Here is a 21,933-nt window from a genome sequence, read left to right as displayed (position 1 = left end):
TTTTCTCCTCTATCTCTATCACAAATTCTAAGGTGGGATGGTCACTTGCCCCAAGGGTTTTCAAAGGTCCCCAACAACCAGTTTCTCCTTGTTAATGAGAATCAAATCTCAGAAGTCAGGTTCCTTGCTTCCTTCATTCACCTTTTAAGAATAAAATTATCATTAAGAAATTATTAGCTTCTCTACTTTTGACAGAGAGAGAGTTATAGCGCTCTCTGGATAATTGAAGTACCCCTAGTATCACTACTATATCACACTTGTATATATCACACATCTAATAATAGTGCTAACTGCCTCCATAGAGGTGTGTAACACTTTAACGTATATAGGGTATGTCTGCATATACGGGATGTCCCATAAGTCTTAGTTCAGTTATAGCTTAAAACTACACTAAGATTTTTGGGAGGCAGCTAGGTAGGTCAGTGAGTAGAGCACCAGCCCTGGAGTCAGGAGGACCTGAGTTCAAAGCCAGCCTCAGGCACTTGACACACTTACTACCTGTGTGACCTTGGGCAAGTCACTTAACCCCAATTGCCCTGCCTTCTCCCCTCCAAAAAAAAAAAAAAAGACTTTTGGGATACCTTATTCTTATCAGATTTGAGCCTCCCAACAATGCTGTGATGAAGGTGCTATAGCTATTCTTATTCCCATTTTACAACTGAAGAAACAAGCACAGAGATCCACCTTTCTGTCCAGGACAGCTATAGTATACTTTGAAGACAGCATTTCTTTTCTTTCTGTCTTTATTGATTGTCCATCCAATGTTCTCTACTACGGACCTCTTGGTTCCTCGAGGGGTGTATCTTCTTATTGGATAATGCTGTCTGGTGCCTCTCTTCTCTTTTATTCATCCTCTTCTTTGTGAATAAGGCTCACCCTTCCAGAGCTCCATTCCAGCCATGACTTCTATTCTACTAAGTCTCAATAATACCGGTGATGTCAAATCTGCCTCCTTATGTTAGATGCTCAGTTTCATCTTGCTCATTCCCCAGACTTTGTGCATCTATGTATAGACAGCAGAGACTGGAGAGTTCAGCGTTGCTCCCTTGCCTGGGTTTTTGTGCCCTGTGAGTATTCTGGGCATCTCTTCCTATAGTGTCACTTCTGGTTCAATCGATATCCTGTCTGTCTTGTTTTTACATAAATTGTTTGTATGCCTTCTCCCATAATAGGTTGTGAGCTCCTTGAGAGCTGGGACTGTCTTCTACTTTTCTTTGTATCTCCAGTACTTAGCACAATGCCTGATACATAGTAAGGGCTTAGTAACTAGTGCTAATTGACCGACATAGGTCATTTTCTCTTTTTTGCATCCTTTATAGTGTAATCTATGCGAAGCACTCTGCAAACTTTAAAGTAATATATTGTCAGTTATAATAATTAAAATTATTTAAAGACCTTTTGATTACATTTACAAGACTCTAGGCAGGTAAATTCTTTCCAGCCCTTATTAGGTTCCCAACATCCCAAGCCAGGAACCTGTCATTTCAATAATTTAAGCAATAGACCAACTCAACTCCACAAGAGGACAAGTGAATGCTCCCAAATTCCTTTACACTGCCCCGTGTACATTTATTATCTCACTGATGTCAGCTTGGAGGAAAGCCATTTGGAGAGCTTATTTACAATAACTGTGAAATACTGCACATCCCAGAACTACCTTCCTGGAGCTCTTTACATTTTTTAAAGGAAAATGCTTGTTAATCTTTTAAAAAAACCTTGAATTGATTAAATATCAGGCAGCATAACAAAGTAAAGGGGACATCTTCAGGTAATGTGAAGACATTTCAGAATCAAAGATTTGTGCCCTAAGTATTAGTTAAGTCAGCAAGTCCCCATAGTTGTTCTGGCTTTTCACACAAACTTTCATTCTCCTCTTCTCCTTGGGATTCACCAGAGTCTCTTCAAAGCTTTAAGGCTTTTTTGAGGTGATTTTTTTCAGAGTTGCTCTTCTGGTAGCAGCAGAGTAGGGGGGCATCTCTAGCATTTAGGGGTCAGAAATTAAGGAAGGAGCAGTTGGAACAGGTTTTTTCAAATATGAGTAATTTTATATCAGTGAATTTTGTTATATTGCTTTTTATGTTTTCAAAGTACTTTTTGATATTCTCAGAAACCAGCATGGCAAGGAGCAGAGGGAGTAGATGGGTTTGGAAACATTGTAAACCTGGAAAAGTGAAGTTCATTTTTTCCAATATTGAAATGCAAGTCAGTTAAGAACTATCCTTAGATCTGTACATCAGTATAGCTTCTATTAGCTCTAAGAAAAGTGTTATTCTAGCCCAGAAGAATATCTATTACTCTCCACATCTATAAGAATAATCCACCTATCATTGATAAAAGAGAAGAAGGAGAAGGAGAAGAAGAAATAGTTAAAACAAGCAACAAGGAGGGTTGATATTTTTAGCTGGTGAGCAAACAGTTGGAAAGGCTATTTGCCATGAACAAATTTTCACAGTGCCAGGCCTGGGATCTAGGAATTCCCTTCACCTTAGTTTTGGGCATAGGCCACACATTCATTCATTCTTTCATCTGTGGTTTTTTTTTTTTCAGTTTTTAAATAGAATACCTTATCATCATAGCCACTGGGCCCTTAGTAAAAAAAGGGTACAGGAAGAAGACATCTTAATTTTCAGATCATAGCTCACACATCATTTTTCTTCTGTTCCAAAGTAAACAAAACACTTAGATTAACATAAGATTTAATATTAGTTCAGAGAAGTTAGAGAGATTTGGTTCAATTAAACACTTTGAGAAGTCTATATGGATATATATTTCCAAATTTCTTATTGTAATCCCTGCTTGTGGTCACAGGCATGGACTTTTTTGGTACAACCTATCAGTTGCGTTCCTAGAATTTATGACTCATTTCGATGATCTCTCATCAGTATTTTACAGAGGAAGAGACTTTCCTCTTGATCTTAGTACATTTCATGAATATCAGTGTGGCCCTAGGGGTATCTGTCTGTTATCCTTTGCTTTCACTCCACAAATCCCTGCTCTGATGTGTTGGGGTGGTGACTCCTGGTTTTTATAGGGTGTGCCAAGGGATTATAAGTTCTGACAGATTCTACTATGCCAAGAAGGCTCTACATATTGACCCATTAAAAGTTGTATCAGCTTTCGACAACTGGCCTAGCTGAGTACAAAGTACACCTGATTATCACTAGTAACTTGGTGACTAGGTAATGGCTTCTTTGGCTATGAAACAACAAATCTATGCTGCCTCCTAATATAGAGGATTAAATGGGCTATCATGATGTTGTAACTAGACACCCTCAGTGCTTGAAAGTTGTCCATCGTGGTATTGTCCTTTTTATCACTAGGTAATTTCATTCATGAGCAAAGCCTCTGAAGGATTTACATGCAAAGGCTCTGTCTCCTCCACTGACTCCTTTACTCTCTTTCTGTACGCAAATCAGTGTGTCATCTGTATTAGGAGGGCAGAGTTTATAATTTCAAAGAGGATCATATATATGTCTGAAAGTTTCGGAACTGCCGGATATAAGTAATTCTCAAAGTAGGAGGCAGAAGAATCAAAGCATATATTTAGGCTCCACAGTAACCAACCCATGAACCAGCATCCCCATTTTGATATATTGATCAAAAGCTTCCAGGCCCAATAAGTACGCCTCACAAGAGTAACCAGGAGGCCACAGAGAAGCATGATGGTGTACAGCAAAATCATATACATGCTTCCCCTCTATGGTAAAAAGATTACCCACTGGCCTCAAGTCCTTGTTCAGCTTCCTCCCGTAGGTCAGCTCTGCTACCGGCAGCTCCTGCTTCAGCTGTGGCTGTAGCTATATCAGCCTCTGGCTCCAACGGAAGCTGTTTTTAACCATCCGGCTTCTGCGGGGGTGTAAGGTACGCCGGGGAAAGCACAGGTTCTTTCAATCTGCTTAAGCAAGGTGAAGGGGTTGACCGGGAAAGCACAGGTTCTTTCGATCAGCTTAAGCAAGGAAAGCAAGGTGAAGGGGCCGACAAGCTTACTCCAGTCCAACATACAAACAGCATTCAGTTCAGGGGAAAAAGCCAAACTAGTCAAGGGCACTTGTTGACTAAGTGCTAAGGAGCCCATTTTTGGTTACCAACACATCATCCTAAGTTAGGAAGATTGAAAAGGAATTGGTTAGAGGACACTATTGCTGTTTGGGGTTGGTATATGGGTCATTCCTAACATCTACAACCACTTCTCTTCCATAAGATAGACCTGGCTTGCAGTTTTACCATCTTGATATTTCAGTATTTGGCTATAGTGTTTATTTTCTGGCACAAGGCATTTTGAAAATTCCAAATAAAATAGGGCAAGAATTTGATGATTCCTATTTCAAAGACACATGTTTGTCTCATATATTCTTCAGCAAAAGGGATTCTTTTGTCAGACCCAAAGTATCAATTTTATGAAAACTTCATCCACAAAGCCTGGTAGAGGTTGCTTTTTGGTGGGATGAAATTGTCTCAGTTAGAATTGATGTTTAATTGAGTTCTGCCCCTATTAAACTAATCTTTCAGGGAGAAACAAACTTCTAGATCAAGACTTGGGAAGGTAAACTTACAGTGCTTCTCACACTTAAGGTCTGAAATATAAGCCTCAGCCTATTGGGAGAATTTTTTAAAACAGCCCCTCCACCAGAAAGATTTTTCTCCCCAAAGGACTGAAAAGCTAGGAGCATTCCTTAGCAGATAGAATACTGGATTTGGGAGTCAGGAAGACCTGAATTCAAATCATACTACTGATAATATACTGGCTTTGTTTCCATGAAGAAGTCATTTAACTTCCTTGAGCCTCATTATTCTCATTTGTCCAGATGGGATAATAATATCTATAGTACCTGCCTCAGAGGCAGTTGAGGAGCCTAAAATTAGATAATGTGTGTCAAGTGTCTTGTGATTCTTATAGCACTTTTTAAATGTCGGTCATTATTATTGAGTTTCAGCACCAAAATTTTATGATTCTGTACTGAAACAGGGTCTCTAGCTACTAATAATCAGACTTAGTGGTGAAAAGGCTTATGAATACTAACTTTTTGCTTTTCATAAAGAAAACCCATCCCGCTCTGGTCATTTTGGAAAGCAGTTTGGAACTGTGTCCAGAACGTTACCAAAGTGTACGTTCCCTTTGACCCAGTTATACGCCCGCTAGGCCTATATCCCAAAGAAGTCGAAGAAAAAGGATTAACATGTACAAAAACATTTATAGCAGCTCTTTTTGTGGTAGGCAAAAATTGAAAACTAGGAGTGTACCCTATTAGGATGGCTAAACAAGTTATAGCACATAAATATAATGGCACAATATTCTACTGCTATAAGAAATGATGAAATGGACAGTTTCAGAGGAAACTAGGAAGACTTCTATGAACTGAAGCAGAGCAGAAGCAGGAAAATAATTTATATACAATGATAGCATTATAGAGAAAAGCAATTTTGAAAGACTTAAGAACTCTGATCAATATAGTGATAAATGTGAATCTAACAGAATGAAGAAGCTAGCCATTCACTTGCTAGAGAGGTGATTGGGGCGGGGGGAGGGAGAGGAAAAGTTGTGTGGAGGGGGAAACAGATTAATTTTTTAAAAAACAGGGAAAAAGTGATTTTTGCAATGTATGACCAAAAGACATAAATGTTTTAAAAGAATGTCTTGCTCCACCTTATAGCAATCATTTCCTTGCATCTAAGAGCAGGTAAAGCGAAGGAATCAAGATAAACAGACATTTATGTAATACATTTAATGCCTTAGATTTATGGTTCAGCACCTAAAATTTATAGTTGTCATTAAAACAAAATTAGTCTAGTACAGGAATGAACATTCCTAGTTCCTGAGCTTTGACTTATTCACATAAACCATGCACCTGCATAAATTGGTAATAGTCCTTTATCAGTCTAATTATCTTGGTTCATCTTTTCAAGGTCATCTAGAATAATGAAACCCTATAGAAAATGTCCCAAAGGCTTTAACTGTTTAGTTAGCTATATGACAGTATGATTTAGATACTTGTTACTGTATTTTTTTTTTTTTAACATTCAGCATGATACTTGGGAAAAAAAGAATGCTGAGTTTGGAGCCAGAGGACTTGAGTTCAAGTCCCAGATCTGCTTCCTATTCTATGTGACCTCACCTAGCAAATTACTTAACCTTTCTGGCCTCAGTCTCTTCTCTGTAAAAGGGAGGTTGGATTAGATGACCTCTGAGGTCCTTTATAGCTCTACATCTGTGACACAAAAATACTCAAATACATGAGCTCCTTGCTCTTTTTTATATCTCCAGTGCTTAGACTAATGCCTGGCATGTGGTAGGTGCTTAATAAAGGTTTATTGACTAATTTTTTTTTTCTCATCTATATCTTGGATGAAACATTAGAAGTTTCAAAACTGATTTTTGTTTGAGCACCCCTATTCTTTCTTCACATAGAAATTTAAGAATAAATTTTCTAAATTTTTCCTTAGACCATGTAGGAAAAATAACTAGAAAAATATATTACTAGTAGGTTCTTATTTGTTTAATCATGTTACCAGGACTCATTGCTGACCCAATGAAGAGCTGTCCAGCAGAGGGGGCACAGTGCTCCTTGGAAAATTTAGTCCCAGGGCCTGGTTGACTGGTAGCTCAGGAAGTTTTATTTCAAATGACTGATAAGTATTAAATACAAATACTCTAAAAAATATGGCCAACTTTCCTATTGGAGGATAGCCCTGGGATTTTTGGAGTAAACCTGTGATTTCTCTGGTTATAAGGAACAACTAGTGATGAAGTCTTCTCCTTCTATGTAGATCTGCACCTGCCCTACAATGTATGGTCCTAAAGAGTTTTAGGGGGCACTAAGAAGTAAAATGAATTGTCCAAGATCACATAACCCGTATGTATTACAGAGTGGACTCAGATGAGGTCTTGATTTCAGAGCCAGCACTATGCCTCCAATACTGTGCTGTTTCTCTGTAGCTCAGTTACTATACAGGGGAAAAGAAAAAAAAGGATCATGTGACATCATAGCATGGTCAGAGACTAGGGCTTCCTGAAGGATTCAATTTGCCAGATAATTGCCTACTGGGTCACATTTTCCTCAGTTTTTCATACTTATTCCCTTTTTCTCACCTTCGCGTTGTGTTATCTGGCTGCTTCCCTCATTTCTTCTTCTCATTGCTAACCTTCACCATTGTCCTCGATCTTCTTGGTTACTTTCATTATCATTTTAGTTTTCCTTGTATTGAGCTGAATTTGGTCACGCTAAAACTTCTATATGTTCTAGTTTCCACAGATTCTTTCAAAAGACCTTTAAAATCTTTGAGCCTTCATAACATATGGGTTATATGATCTTGGACAATTCATTTTACTACTTAGTGCCTCCTAAGACTCTTTAGGACCATACATTGTAGGGCAGGTGCAGATCTACGTAGAAGGAGAAAACTTCATCATCAGTTGTTCCTTATAACCAGAGAAATCACAGGTTTAGTCCAAAAATCCCTTCGAGCCAACCACAGCTTTGTGTCTTTCAAATTTGTGTCTGGTTTCTTTTGGGGACAGCTCTCTCCAACTTTCACTAGTTATTTTTCAGGTTTACCTAGGGGCTAGACTAAAATATTTAGAGTCACTTGCTTGGTTTCTGGTTCGCCAGTGTTTTCTTCCATGTGAAGGGGTAATCACCAAAAAAAAATTTAGTCTTCATGGATTAAATTCCATCATTTTATAGCATCACTAACATTGCCTTTTACTTTCTTAGCCTTTTCTCCTTATTCCCTCTTCTCTGTCACAAACCCTTCCTCTTTTAGCTGCTTGTGTGGAATTTTTATTTTTGATTGTTATTGTTTGGCATCATTTAATTTTAACTGGATATAACTATGCCTCATTATCTTTGTACTGCTCCTTTTTACTTTGGGAGTAATTGTAGCTCTAAATCTATTGAGTATGAGAATGGGTTAGGAGAGTTTGCCATGCTAGTAGGAAAGCCTCCCTTAAGCACTTTGGATTTCAAAGAGAATCTTTAAAAAACAGTACTGGGATATTTCACTGGAGCTGTGATCTCATCAAAATAGATTGTAATCCATTTCTGCCTTCTTTATGACTCTCATACATATTCTTCCATATATATCTTCCTTTTGCTCTTATTACATTTCATGGATATTAGTGAAGCCCTTGGGCTGTCCATCTATTATTCTTTGCACCCTCTCCATAGATTTCTTCTTTGATGCATCATTGTATTATGGAAGTGACCCTGGATTCTAAGGTTGCACCAAAGGGAAATGTAAGCTCTGCCAGGCTAGAAAGCCTTTATGTCATGCCTTAGCATCAACCTAGATCTGCTTTCCAAGGTCTAGACTAGCTCAGTACAAAGAGGCACATCATCAGCAGGATGGCCATTTAGGGGTAAAATCTTTAGCCTCAGCAACTCATTAAAAAAATAAAATGTCTCCTAGTATAATAAAGACTTAAAGTGTTTTCATGACATTGTAAATAAAATAGGATTCTGATTTCTGGTTAGGTGACAAATGGTTCTTTTCAAGGTAAAAAAAAATACTACTTGATCAAATCCATATTTGAGTTGGCATAATGTAAACTTACAAAATGTGTTTATTTGGAGTACTGTGTAAGAATTAGAAAAAGAACTTTTTAAGCTCTCCTTATTCTGTACACCCACACATTGGAAAATTTAAAGAGAAACCTTAAATTGTTGAAGGAGTTCATTCTCACAAATTCACACACTGTGTTATTTAATACTATATGTTATAATTTTCTTAATAATCAGAAGCTGATATGATTTCATTTGCTAATATTCTTGCTGCAGATTAAGTATAATTATTTGGCATTCTAATAAATGGCTTACTTTTTATGGCTGTTGGAATCAGGAGGACCTGAGTTCAAATTTGTTCTCAGACACTTACTAGCTGTGTGACCCTGGGCAAGTCACTTAACCCTGTTTGCCTCAATTTCCTCCTCTGCAAAATGAACTGGAGAAGGCAATGGCAAACCACTCCAGTATCTTTGCCAAGAAAACCTGAAAAGGGTCAAACACAACTGAAACAACAACAAACGATAAAATATCAATATGATAGAAGACAAAGGGTTATTCATATCACCAAGAGTGAATAAAAAATTGATAAGAATCCTTAAGAATAGCCTCAGAAAGGCTAGAATGAGTCAAGACTTACAAACAGTACTAAATATACTGAGTTTTTGTAGAATTTTCTGGTAAAGCTGCTTGGATAAAGTAGAATGATAATAGCCAATATTTGTATAGCTGTCCCTTTAAGGTTTTTAAAGTGATTTAAATATATAATGTCATATGATCCTCCCAACAGTCCCATGAAGTACTGAACATCTTATTTCCATTTTACAAGTAAGGAACCTGGGGTTCAGAGAGGTTGATCTACTTGCCCGATGTTACAACTGGGAAGTGTCAAAGGTGGGATTTGAACCCATTGCTCATCATTAGTCTACTCAGTTTGATCAGAATCGGTCGACTCCATTGAAAGTTGTTTTTATGACAAATATGAAATGCAATTGAGGTGATAAAATACTTCCTTTCATTGTACTGGTCATGCTTCCTGTTTTCTTTCCATTAACCTTGTGAAAATGGCTAGCATTCCACTGGTACTTTTGGCAGAAATGATAAAGGGCCTGATTATAGCTGAATTGTGATTACCCCCACCAATGCAGATGAGTTCAGGTTCTTATGGAAAGACGTACTACCTCCGAGTGGCTTCTTTTCTCTGAACCAGGCTATGGTTTAGTCCGCTAGGCGATCTCTCACAGTGGTCTGCAAGAGCAGATGCTAAGCATGAGATTTTAATTTTGCAGATGTGGAGTGTGATGTGGCCTGATCAAAGTGCTCTGCAAATGCTTATTGTGATTATTGCTGTTGTGCTCTTCTTGCTAATAAGCTAATTTCTACCCTGAAATTATAATCATCCAAAGAAAGATTAAAACAAGATGTGAATGAGTTGCCCAAGCTGTTTGCTTTACAGATGGCCACCGTCAGAAAGCTCTGAAGTTGCTAGGGTTAATTGAAGCTTCAGATTCTGCTTCAGTGTGTGGTGGATACTTAAGTGTTTCTACCTGTCAGCTTTCAGCATCTTGAAAAGTACCAACAAGAACACTTTAGTTTACTCTCATTAATGCCAGGATCTCCTAGGAGCTCAAAGTGCTTGGTGCAGATCGATACAAATGATGGTATCTTTTTTTGTAGGGAGGTTGGTTGCAGAGGTAAATGACTGCCTCGCTAGTCTACTTTAAGGGATGCCAAGAAACCAGAAAACATTGAAGAAGTTCTTATTTAAATGGGGAATAGAATTCTCGTATATGATTAAACAGCAGGTCCTCTTCCTAGAGTTTCAGCAAGGAAATCCTTTGGGACATTTAGAGACAGCATTTGTAGAGTCAAGTAAGCAGAAAAAGCAAAATAATATCTACAATTAAGGAAGCTAAACTCCGACAAGTTGTGGTTCTGGAAAACAGACAATGAGAGAGACCATCTTCCTCAGCACATGAGTGGGGGACTGCAGGAGCTGAATGTTGTATACAGGGGCAACTAGGTGTTGCAGCAGATAGAACACTAGGCCTGGAGTCATGAAGACCTGAGTTCAAATTTAGCCCTAGACACCAGTTGAGTGACCCTGGGTAAGTCACTTAACCCTGTTTACCTCAGTTTCCTCATCTGTAAAATGAGCTGGAGAAGGAAATGGTAAATCAGTTCAGTATCTTTGCCAAGAAAACCCCAAGTGAGGTCACGAAGAGCCAGACATGACTGAAATGAGTGAACAGCAACAACAAAAGTAGCAGTCTTTGATTAACTTTTTCTTTGTTACCTGGGAAAGTTTCAGTGCTGGTTGGGACGGGGGGGGGGGGGGGGGGGGGCAGGGATACTTTCAGAAATGACTATGATGTAAAGACAAAACACACCAGTAAAGCGGATTTAAAAACCGACAAATAACCCTTGCTAAGACCCCAACCCTAGAATACCGTCATGTTGATTATTTCAGACTCACAAAACCAGCAGTCCTGTTTATGTAATATCTGCTTCTCTCCGTTGCCCACCTCACATGTCTAGGAGCTCAGGAGGGAAAGTTAGTATTAAGGTTAAACAAAAAAAAAACCACAAGGAAAATGAAAGCCGCCCTCTTGTCTCTCCCTTGTTGCAGCCGTGTAAAGTAGTAAGCCTGTGAATGAACTACAATTTTGAGACTTCTACATCGCCCAGATGAAGAGAGAGACCTTTGGTCTTTACTCATATCTTATGATTCGGTTCCTGGAAACAATCTTCAGGGAAACAGAGTGTCTGTGGTTCATGTGGTTCACCAGAGGGAAGGCTCCTTTTGACTTCTTGCAGGCTTATAACCCTTGGGACAGATGCCTTTTGCACTGTGGTTGGATAACTGAAAGGGGAATAATAGAGTTAGGAAGGAGAAGGCAGGGAAGGCCTCCTGGGCCTTTTTAGATTGAGCCTAGCTCTTGCTTTACTCAAGGTTCATGTGGGCTTTTGCTTTAAACAAGGATATATTAAAAATATAGTTTATGTGAAAGATTAAACTTGGGAATGATACTTCACTTTACAGAAGGACACTTCACATTACAGGAGGCTATAAAGTGGTATTCCTTTAAAGATCAAATTTCCCTTAAGTATTTTTGTTCATCATCTCTTATGGCATAATACATAGTATTCCATCATAAGCATATTCAATAACTTGTCCAGCTATTCCCCAGTTGGTGGACTTCGCTCCCAGAAAAGAGTTGCTTTAAATATTTTTGTGCATATAGGTCCTTTTCCTTTTTTTTATCTCTGTAGAATATAGACTTAGTAGTGGTATTGCTGGGTCAGAGGGGTGGCTTTATAGCCCTTTGGGCATAGCTCTAAATTGTTCCACAGAATGGTTGAATCAGTAAACAACTTCCTTGACAGTGCTTTAGTGTCTTAATTCTCCTTCCTCCCCTCTAACATTTGTCATTTTCCTTTCCTGTCTGTATTAGCCTATTTGATAGGTGTGGGATGGTAGCTCAGAGTTGTTTTAATTTGCATTTCTCTAATCAATAGTGATTTAGAGCATTTTTACATAAGTATTGATAGCTTTGATTACTTCATCTGAAAACTGCCTTTTCCTATCCTTTGATCGTGTATCAGTTGAGGAATGGCTCTTATTTCTATAAATTTTGTTCATTTTTTTGTTTTTTGGAGGGGGGAAGGCAGGGCAATTGGGGTTAAGTGATTTGCCCAAGGTCACGCAGCTAGTAAGTGTGTCAAGTGTCTGCGGCTGGATTTGAACTCAGGTCCTCCAGACCCCAGGGCCAGTGCTCTCTACTCACTGCACCACCTAGCTGCCCCTTATTTCTATAAATTTGACTCAGTTCTCTATATATTTGAGAAATGAGGTCTTTATCAGAGAAACTTGCTGTAAATTTTTTTTCACAGTTACGATTACTATGTATTTTCCTCCTATTTATCATACTCTCTTTCTCCTTTTACCCTGTCCATTCTCAAAGTGTTTTGCTTCTGACATTCACCCTTCATTTGCCCTCCTTTCTATCAGCCCTGCCCCCCCCCCCTTCTCTTGTGCCCTTTCTCTCCTACTTTGCTGTATGGTAAGATAGATTTCTATACTCAACTGAGTGTATGCTATTCCCTCTTTGAGCCAATTCAAATGAGAGTAAGGTTCACATGCTCCCCCCACTTCCTCCAGCTTTTCCTCCACTGTAAAAGCTCTTTCCAGACTCTTACATCAGATAATTTACCCCATTCTATCTCTCCTTTTCCCTTTCTCCCAGTGTATTCTTCTTTCTCATCCTTTAATTTTTTTTTTAGACAATCATCCCATCATATTCAACTCATACCCATTCCCTCTGTCTATGTATACTCTTTCTAACTGCCCTAATAATGCGAAAGTTTTTAGAAGTTACAAGTATCATTTTCCCATGTAGGAATGTAAACAGGTTAACCTTATTGGATCCCTAATGATTTCTTTTTCCTGTTTATCTTTTTTATGTTTCTCTTGAGTCTTATATTTGAAAGTCAGATTTTCTATTTAGCTCTGGTCTTTTCATCTGGATTGCCTGAAAGTCCTCTATTTCATTGAATGTCCATTTTTCCCTCTGAAGGATTTGTTGGGTCAGTTTTATTGGGTAGGCGATTCTTGGTTGTACTAGCTCTTTTGCCCTCTGGAATATTACATATTCCAAACCCTCTGATTCTTTAATGTAGAAATTGCTAAATCTTGTGTTATCCTGACTGTGGCTCCATAATATTAGAATTGTTTCTTTTTGGCTGCTTGCAATATTTTTTCCTTGGCCTGGGAGCTCTGGAATTTAGCTATAATATTCCTGGGAGTTTTCACTTTGGGATCTCTTTCAGGAAGAGATTGGTGGATTCTTTCAATTTCTTTTTTCCCTATCTGATTCTAGAATATCAGGGCAATTTTCCTTGATTATTTCTTGAAAGATGATGTCTACCTTTTTTTTTTCTTTTTTTGGTGAGTTCTATACTTCCAAATTTGTTTTAGGGGCATTATTTAAAGTTTCTTGGAGAGATTTTGGGGAAGCTCAGGAGAGTCTCTGCCTTTTCTCTGCCATCTTGGGTCAGCCCCATATTATTCCCTCTTTAACTTATTTCCAATCCACACTGTCTTTTATAGGCTTGTCCTCACTCTTGTGTGTTCTCAAAGAGGTAATCAGCCAGAGGGCAAGCTAGTTAATCCTTCTGCATATGAAATATGCAGTACACCCTATATGTTACAACAACAGAATCTTAATTTTATTGATGATGATGCTATTCTATTACTGATACCTGTAGCAGGTGAGATTCATAGCAGATTTGGTTTCCTTAGTGATGTGTTTGAGGCACAATTATTGCCAGTCCTGGGTCACCAGTAATGAGATCTTGTCCAGGGAATTGGTGTGGAAGTGATGTTTCTTCTATTTTATTTTGACCTTGGCAGAACTTTTAAGGAGAGGGCCACTGTAGGATGGTGAAATGAGGCTGTTCACTTGTAGGTAAGGAGAAATAATGCTGCCAGAACTCACAGAATGTAAATTGAAGCAAATGTGGCCAACCTCTTGACTGCTGGAAGACAACATAGGTGTTTTGCAATAGGACAGTATGCCGCAAACAGGGATGTGGTAGCTCAGTTTGAGCCAAGCCATTTGCAACCTACCAAGCAGAGAAACAGAAACTCAAACAACTTAAAATCCTGTATGGGGCATCCTGAGCTTCTGTAGGAGTGTTCCAAGACTTCCTAGTCCCTAGATGTCTCTTCTCTGACTTTGTGCAAGCTAAAAATCAAACCTGGCAATTAAAATGTAGCTGCCTATAGGTTGGGTTTCCTTCCCTCCTTAGTCTGCCCCTAAAATGAGGCTTACTTTCTGTCCCTCTCATGACCATTACTGTCTAATCCCAATTTATACTGAGGAATATGTTCCTGAAAAACATGAAACAAGCGGCATTATGTGCCAGAGAATTGGGAGAGAAAGACCTGCAAACAAGTTTAAATTTTTGCTGTATCATAAAAAATATGCTGCATTAATATAATTAATTACTAATTTTAGTAAAACCTTTATTCACAAATTAGAGAATGCCAGGAATTTGGGCTGGTTGTATGGGTGGAACAAGGGTCTAGGGTTAGGGTAGGAGAATGCTGAAGATACACTTTACCTACTAAAATTTGTTCACAGTAGCCTGCTGGTCATTCTGCCTGCCACAAGTATCTCCCCACTCCAGTCTCTCCCCACTTGAGTCCATCCTTCACTTAGCTGCCAAAGTGATCTTTCCTAAAGTGCAGGTCTGACCGTGTAATCCTTCTTCTCCCCCCCCCCCCACCCCAGTAAATTCCAATGACTCCCTGTCACTTCTAGGATGAAATATAAAATCCTCTGGCATTCAGAGCCCTTTATAATCTTCCCTCCCTCCATTTCCAGTCTTCTTACACCTTACATCCCTCCACATACTCTGCCATCCAGGGACACTGGCCCCTCCTGGCTGTTCCTCACACAAGGCACTCCATCTCCTGACTCCAAGCATTTTCCCTGGTGGTTCTTCATGCCTAGAATTCTCTTCTTCATCTTCTCTACTTCTTAGCTTTATTCAGTTCCCAGCTAAAATCCCCCCTTCCACTGGAAGCTTTTCCCATTCTCCCTTAATATCAGTGCCTTCCCTTTGCAATTATCTTTAATTTATCCCGTATATATTTTAATAGTACATGGTTATGTCTTCCCCATTAGACTCTAAGCTCCTTGAGATCAGGGACTAACTTATGCCTTTCTTTGTATCTTCAGCACTTTATACAATGCCTGGCACACATTAGGTACTTAATAAATGTTTATTGTCTGACTCTGCTGTCACCACACCGACTCTGCCCCAGATCAGATGGAAATTTATTTTGCTCCTTTGGAAAATGGAGCTCAAGACTGGAGCAAGGCCATGTAAAATGGATGTTCACAAGTCAAAAGACGTGGGTTCAAGTCTAGGCTCTGCCATTTATAAGCCATGTGACCTTAAACAAATCCTTTAACTTCTCTGAATCTTACTTTCTTTAACTGTAAAATGTGCTAGGTGATTTCCAAGATTTCTTCCAGCTCTAATGTTCTGTTGTTTTTGGTAATACATTTTTAATCTATTTCAGCGCCCCACTCACTGCTCACTCCACTGGAGGGGAATAGTCATAGAGCCAACCTAAAAAAAGTTAAGTATCCCTTGGTAGCCTGTGTGGAAGTCCTTTATGGGGAAATTCACACTAAAATATCAACTGTTTACTTTATATTTCTGAGCTGTCAGTCAGTAATTTTTGATTGCTTTCTGCCGGCAAAAGTGCTATAGATTGGCCATCACTGCTTCCAAACAGCTTGCTGCCTAGTTGGAGAAAGGACATAAACCATTCTCATAAAAAGATAATTTAACAATAGGGAGAAGCATGTGGTGGGTGCCAAATTAATGGTATAGTCACAAATGCTAGAACTACAAGTATTTGCATGGATCAAGTAGAAAAAGGTTTCTTTCCAGCTGGTGACTGGTTAAGACTTTTTCCTCTCCTAAATTTAAGGGGGTGGGGCAGGGAGAGGAGTAGTCCAACAAGGAAGTGACTCCTTTGGACATGTTCTTGAAGTGCACGATGGCTAGACTGGTTCTGGCTCCTTCTTTCCCCCAATTTTCTGCTGCAAAGGATATAGGGTTATTATAGTGGGAAAGATTACATTATAATAAAAGAGGAAGTATATGAATATATTCCCTCCATGTCTCAGTCTGTGTCTTTCTCCCACCCTTTTCCCTCTCTCTGCCTTTCCCCATATATGAGAGTATGTGTATACCTGAGGGCATATAGCTGATTTAAAGATTGAAATTTCCCTTTAATTTGGCCATCCTGGATTGAAAGGGTTTGCCTCTGTGCACATATTAAAGCAGTTTGCCTCTTTCTGGGTGTATTCCGTTTGTCCTATTCAGCACGCAGGAGGTTTTAGAATACATTTTGATATAGAGAGCCCTTAAAAATAATTGCACAGGTAGGATTTTGGCCATCATATGTGAGCTGTGGAAGGAGAGAAAGAACAAAGATGCATCAGGGTAAAGGTAGTAATATGTGGAGCTTTCCATTTCCCTTCCTTCCAAAGAAGAGCTTACATTAAGTAGAATAAGAAAAACCAAAAGCAGAATCATCTTCATTAGCTACTGAATGCTTCATTTCTTATCACTGTTAGTCACATTTGAATGGAGCCATAACATTTTTTTTAGTAACCACAATATATTATTAAAAAAAAAAAGATGAGAGACTGGAATTAAGTGTTTAGAAGCACTGTTAAATGTTTTGGGGATTTTCCTATTCAATCTAGAGTTTTTATTCCTTAAGCACTTTGGCTTTTAGTAAGGTGGAGAAATGCGTATAGTAAATGTTATTTTAGCATCTAATCAGGCTCTAGAATAGTCTGGTATATATTTTGTATACATACCTTTTAGCCTCTCCATTTCTCGTTGACAGCTTATGGCGTTAGGCAGAGATTCTGCAGTGAGTGAGTGATCGGTGTGAAATGCTCAGCAGAGGTGATTTCTGCTAAAACTATTGAGCTCTTCAGAGCAGCCTTTCAGATCTGTGTATTTTAATTTGAGAGAGATGCTTGCCAATATGAAATTAAGATGGCGCTGCGGACCCACTATATCTGGAATTGTTTTTCCAGGAGTGGGTATTTATCTACCCTTCCTCTCACTAGGTTCCCCTTTGCTTATATCTGTGAGATGTTTGGCCAGGACTGGGGACACTGGTGGTGGTTATGGGACAGCCTGTGTTTGCTAATAACTGGTTTGTATAGTGAAAAAAATTAACCAGAACATAGCTAAACCTAAAAGCTCATACTGTTCTATCTTAATATTCAGCATTTGTTATATTGGACTACATTGTCTTCATCATTCAGCTCAGCCTGGGGAATGAAGCCAGATAGATTGGCTTTCCAATTTACTATGACTATATTTTCAGCCCTGATTCAGAGGAAATATTTCTCAGAAATATATTTGCCTGGGATTGTCATAACAAAGTTCACATACATCTAAAAGTTCACATAAAAATATTTTTAATGAGAGAAATCTAAATGTTGGGTTTATACTCCTTGGTCATGTTCTTTATTTTAATAAAATAAGTAGCCAACCAAGCCTGGTAAACGGTATGAGCCAATGTCATGCCCTCCCTATCTTCCTGCTCCCTATTTTAACTTGAGTGACTGTGAAGGAGACAAGCAGTGATGCTTTCCTTCATTCCCTGAAGTACTTTTCCAGTATCCACCTTGTATATTTCTCCTCTTTTATTATATTTTTATTATCTTTATATATAATTTATTACATACTTATATTTAACTATATATAATATGAATATATTAATTATTAATTATATATAATATATGAATATATTTATTATATATGAATATATTTATTACACATATTAACCAAGGGACTATTGTTATTGCCTCCTCTCTGCAGCGTTTAACAGATATCAAATAATGAATCATTTGTAACTTCCCAGGTGTCCAATTAAAATGAATTCAATTCAGAGACTTTTGGCGTCCTATCTAAGGAAAAGGAAGATGCCACTAAGGTTTCAGAGTAACGATCGGCCGACCGTGCCTCTTGGATCACGGATTTTAACAGACCCTGCCAAAGTTTACGAACACAACATGTGGTGAGTGGTTTTTTAAGTTTGATGTTACCAGTGGTTTTAAAAATTAATTGTGGTCTTTTTGTTTTCATGTGATGGTAGCCAATTCTGGGAAAATGACTGACCAAAGAACATCATTTAGAGACAGAGGTCAAAAGTCTTAAATGAATGTGTGACCTTGGGCAAATCACTTCATCTCTGTTTGCCTCCATTTCCTCGTTTGTAAAATGGGATAATAATAGCACCTACCTCCCCGGCTGTTGTAAGAATCAAATAAGATAATAATTATAAAATACCTACTGTAGTGCTTTGCACATAGTAAGCATTGCCTATATGTTATTATTATGTATTATTATATGCTATTATTATGTATTATTATGTGTATATATTATTATTATTAATATATAGGCCAGGTTAGTTCCTGTGGATTCTACCCTTTGAACCCTGAATTTCCTTGTGGGCAACTTTGGGAAAGTGGAACTTTTCAAGTGTCCTTAACAGATTTAAGGGTGTGAGGATCCTAGTATTCCTGCCTTGTTAGCTCTATGCTGGCCTTCTGTTGCTTATCTACCTAATGGACCATTAGCCTACATCCCGGTTAGGCAGCCCCATTTTTAGCTCCTCCTTATCCCCTCCTCCCAATACACATATCAGTAAATATTGACTGAACCCCTACTTTGTACAAAACATTATATTAGGCACTGTAAGTGATGCAAAAAACAATAAGATACTGTTTCAGCCCTTAGGAAACTTATGATTTAATTCAGGACATATTGCATACATCTAAAATAGATGTCTAGCAATACAAAGCAGGAAATACTGATTGCCGAAAGCAACAATAAAGGCGGTGAATTCAAAGGATGATGTATATCTGTGGAAGGGACCTCAGAGGCCATCTAGTTCAGCTCTGCCTCACTTTTCAGGTTAGGAAACTGAGACCCTAGTAGGCTAAGTGACTTGTCCGAAGTCTCCTAGATAGTAGTAGAGGCTGGATTTGAACCAATACCCTCTAAATCCAAAGGCAATGCTATTTCTGCTGTACCTTTCTGTTTCCTCAGAGGAGGAAGAGAATTTCATCTGTGGGAAGACTTGGATTGGTAGGGATAAGGGAAAAGGGTGTTCTAAGAAGGAGAAATGGGGTGAACCAAAGCAAAAAAAAATGAGAAAACCTAAAGTGTGTTGGGAGAAGTATGTGTGAATCAGTGTGATTGGATTAGAACATCTATATGGGAAATAGAGGTAAGTGATTTGGGTCAGCTGGTCAACTTTATGTACTAGGCTATGATGCTTGAATTTTATCCTATAGGCAGTCAGAAGTTATTGAAGGTTTGTGAACAGGAAATGCATGATGAAAACAGTATTTTAGGAAAATAAGTCTGGTCCTGTTGTGCAGGATTGATGAGACTCTCAGTTTCATCTTTGTAAAATGAGGATAATCAGACCTCTACTAACTAGTTCTCAGAGTTGTTTGAAACTGAAGAGAAATAATGTATGTCGAGATCTTTGCAAATTTTAAAATGTAACAGAAATATAAGTATTGATAGAGGGAGATTCCTCCTCTAAGGAGTTTCCTACCTATGCTCGTGAAATTACAGGACCAGTTCTGCCCTTCTATGAGTATCAATTATAATCTGGAGTGAATTCAGGAAGGGGAATCAGTTTTTAGAAGACATTTGGTTTAAAGTATGTTGAGTTTAAATTGGCACAAGAACATTATAAGTCCAGTAGTCTACTAAGTATTTGGAAATTCAAGATTGGCACTCAAGAAAGAGATCAGATTGGAAGTCAGTGTTTGAATAGAAGTAAATAGTTTTGGCTGGTACTACTAAAATAGCCTCTACTTAAAATGTCTAGGTATTTAAGGTATAAAGGCAGCTAGATGGTCAGTAGGAAGAGTGCCTGACCTGTAGACGGGAAGATCTGATTCAAATTTGGCCCTAAACATTTACTGATACGTGACTCTGGGTAAGTCATGTCACACCTGCCTCAGTTTTCTTAACTGTAAAATTGGGATAATGTTAGCACTTACTGCCCAGGATCGTGCTGAAAATCAAATGAAATAAGCATTGTAGAATGCTTAGTGCACTACCTGGCACATAGCAGGTGCTATATGTGTTAGCTATTGTTTTGGTTGTTGTTGCTGTTAATGTTATCATCATCTGTCCATCTTCTGCTATTTCAAGATCAGATTTGAAGTTAATCTGAAAATTATTTTGTGCTCAATTCCTGTGGTTATGTTCATGCAAACTATACGTGTTTGACTCCCAGTCCAGGATCTTATCCACAAGGTCTGGCTTTCTCTTTCATTTATCTTTTAGACATAAGGGTGCTATTTCTTTGTTTGCCAATTTAGCTCTCCCCTCCCCTTTCCTAAACCATTTCCTTCATACTTCTAGTGAAGCACAATCCAGCCATTATTTTTCCTCAATTCAATAACAGTGGCTCACTCGTTTAAATATTTTTTTCAGAACGTTCATTTTTATTATATACTTAATCATCAACAAATGCATGTTTTAATATACAACAAAATAAAAAAGAGGATTGCATATGAAACTGTGAACTTTTTTTGTACACTTTTAAATATACATATCTATATATTAAATTAAATGAGGTTATTGCCCTATATTTATCTCATTTTTTTTGTTTTCTTGTATTTTTTTAGTTAAAAAAATTTTATATTGATAACTGTTATTGTTACTTCACCTTCCTTTCCCACTTTATCCCTCCCCCTCTCCCACACAGTGAGCCATTCCTTATAATGAAGGACAAAAATAAAAGAGGGGGGAAAATGCCAGTGAAACTAGCCACAAATCAACCAAATCCGACATTATGCAATGGAGAATTGCTTACATCACAGGCAGAGTAGCTTGAAATCCGTCCCTTATTTAAAAAAAAAAAAAAAGAAAACTATCCTGTTACTTCTTTTCCATTGCCCTAAGAAAGACTTTTTTTTTTTCCTTCTGAGAGCCTGGTAGATACCTCCATATTAGAAAACAAGCATTTAAGTCTCCTACTACTACTATTAAAAGATCACTTAGTATCCTTATTGGAGACTAACAGAAAAATATGACCAGTTTAGAACAGTTTTGAGGCACAGTGTAAAGCTTTGTTCCACTTAAGCAACTTACGCAGTTACTTCTAATGATGATTCATCATTCCAGGACTGCCCTTGTATTAAGAAAGTACACTATGTGACAGTGTTGTAGAGGGAGGCCAGTGGAGGCCTGCTGCTACAGTATAGTTTTCCTTTGTGTGTGTGCCAGTTTTAAATATTAATCTACCACTTGTGTTAGGAGGCCATTCCGGAATCTAAATAAGGATCAAATGTCAGTTTTTTTTCCTGGTCTAAAGTGGTGATTGAATTAAAATACCAAGTGTGAGAGAGAAGAAAAAGAAATTATATACCACCAAAGAGATTATATGCAAGAATTATATAGTAGAATATTTCTTATATAAATTAACAGCTAAATATTTAGGGTCTGGAACATACAAGGTACTGTGTTATATGCAGCAACAGATAGAAAGATAAATAAGACACGGTCACTGCCAGTAAAAAACACATTGGAAAAGTGAGACATAAACATGAAAAAAAAATGACTCATGTATAAGGCAGCGTATAAGAGCCTAGTCAGTGGTATTGTAGAGGCTGAGGGCAGACATCTTTGTAGGTGGAAGCAGAGTAAGACTCCACAGAGGAAGCAGGATTTGAGCCTGGCCTTGAAGAACAGCATTAGAATCAGAAACATACAAGGTTTCTTCTTAGGGGACAGAGAGGGAAAGAGACCAACTTGGCTGGAGCAGAGAGTTCACCCCGTGGAGTTGTACAAATGA

General features: G+C 38.2%; 1 protein-coding gene across 4 annotated transcripts in view; it reads left to right on the top strand.

Annotated features, from left to right (window-relative positions):
• The window catches only part of METTL8 (methyltransferase like 8), a 122,028-nt gene that overhangs the window by 16,586 nt on the left and 83,509 nt on the right, over positions 1-21,933 (top strand). For 3 of the 4 annotated variants that reach the window (XM_036745129.1, XM_036745130.1, XM_036745128.1), the window contains one exon: positions 17,971-18,126. In XM_036745129.1, the coding sequence (XP_036601024.1) occupies positions 17,984-18,126 (143 nt within the window). In that variant the 5' untranslated portion in view covers positions 17,971-17,983. Of the gene's footprint in view, positions 1-17,970; positions 18,127-21,933 lie in introns of those variants that run through there. The other variant, XM_036745131.1, reaches the window with a different exon arrangement.

The sequence above is a fragment of the Trichosurus vulpecula genome, chromosome 2 (assembly GCF_011100635.1).
Source record: "Trichosurus vulpecula isolate mTriVul1 chromosome 2, mTriVul1.pri, whole genome shotgun sequence".
NCBI classification, from domain to species: domain Eukaryota; kingdom Metazoa; phylum Chordata; class Mammalia; order Diprotodontia; family Phalangeridae; genus Trichosurus; species Trichosurus vulpecula.
Note: the sequence above shows the minus strand (reverse complement) of the source record. Positions and strands in the feature narration are given on the sequence as shown.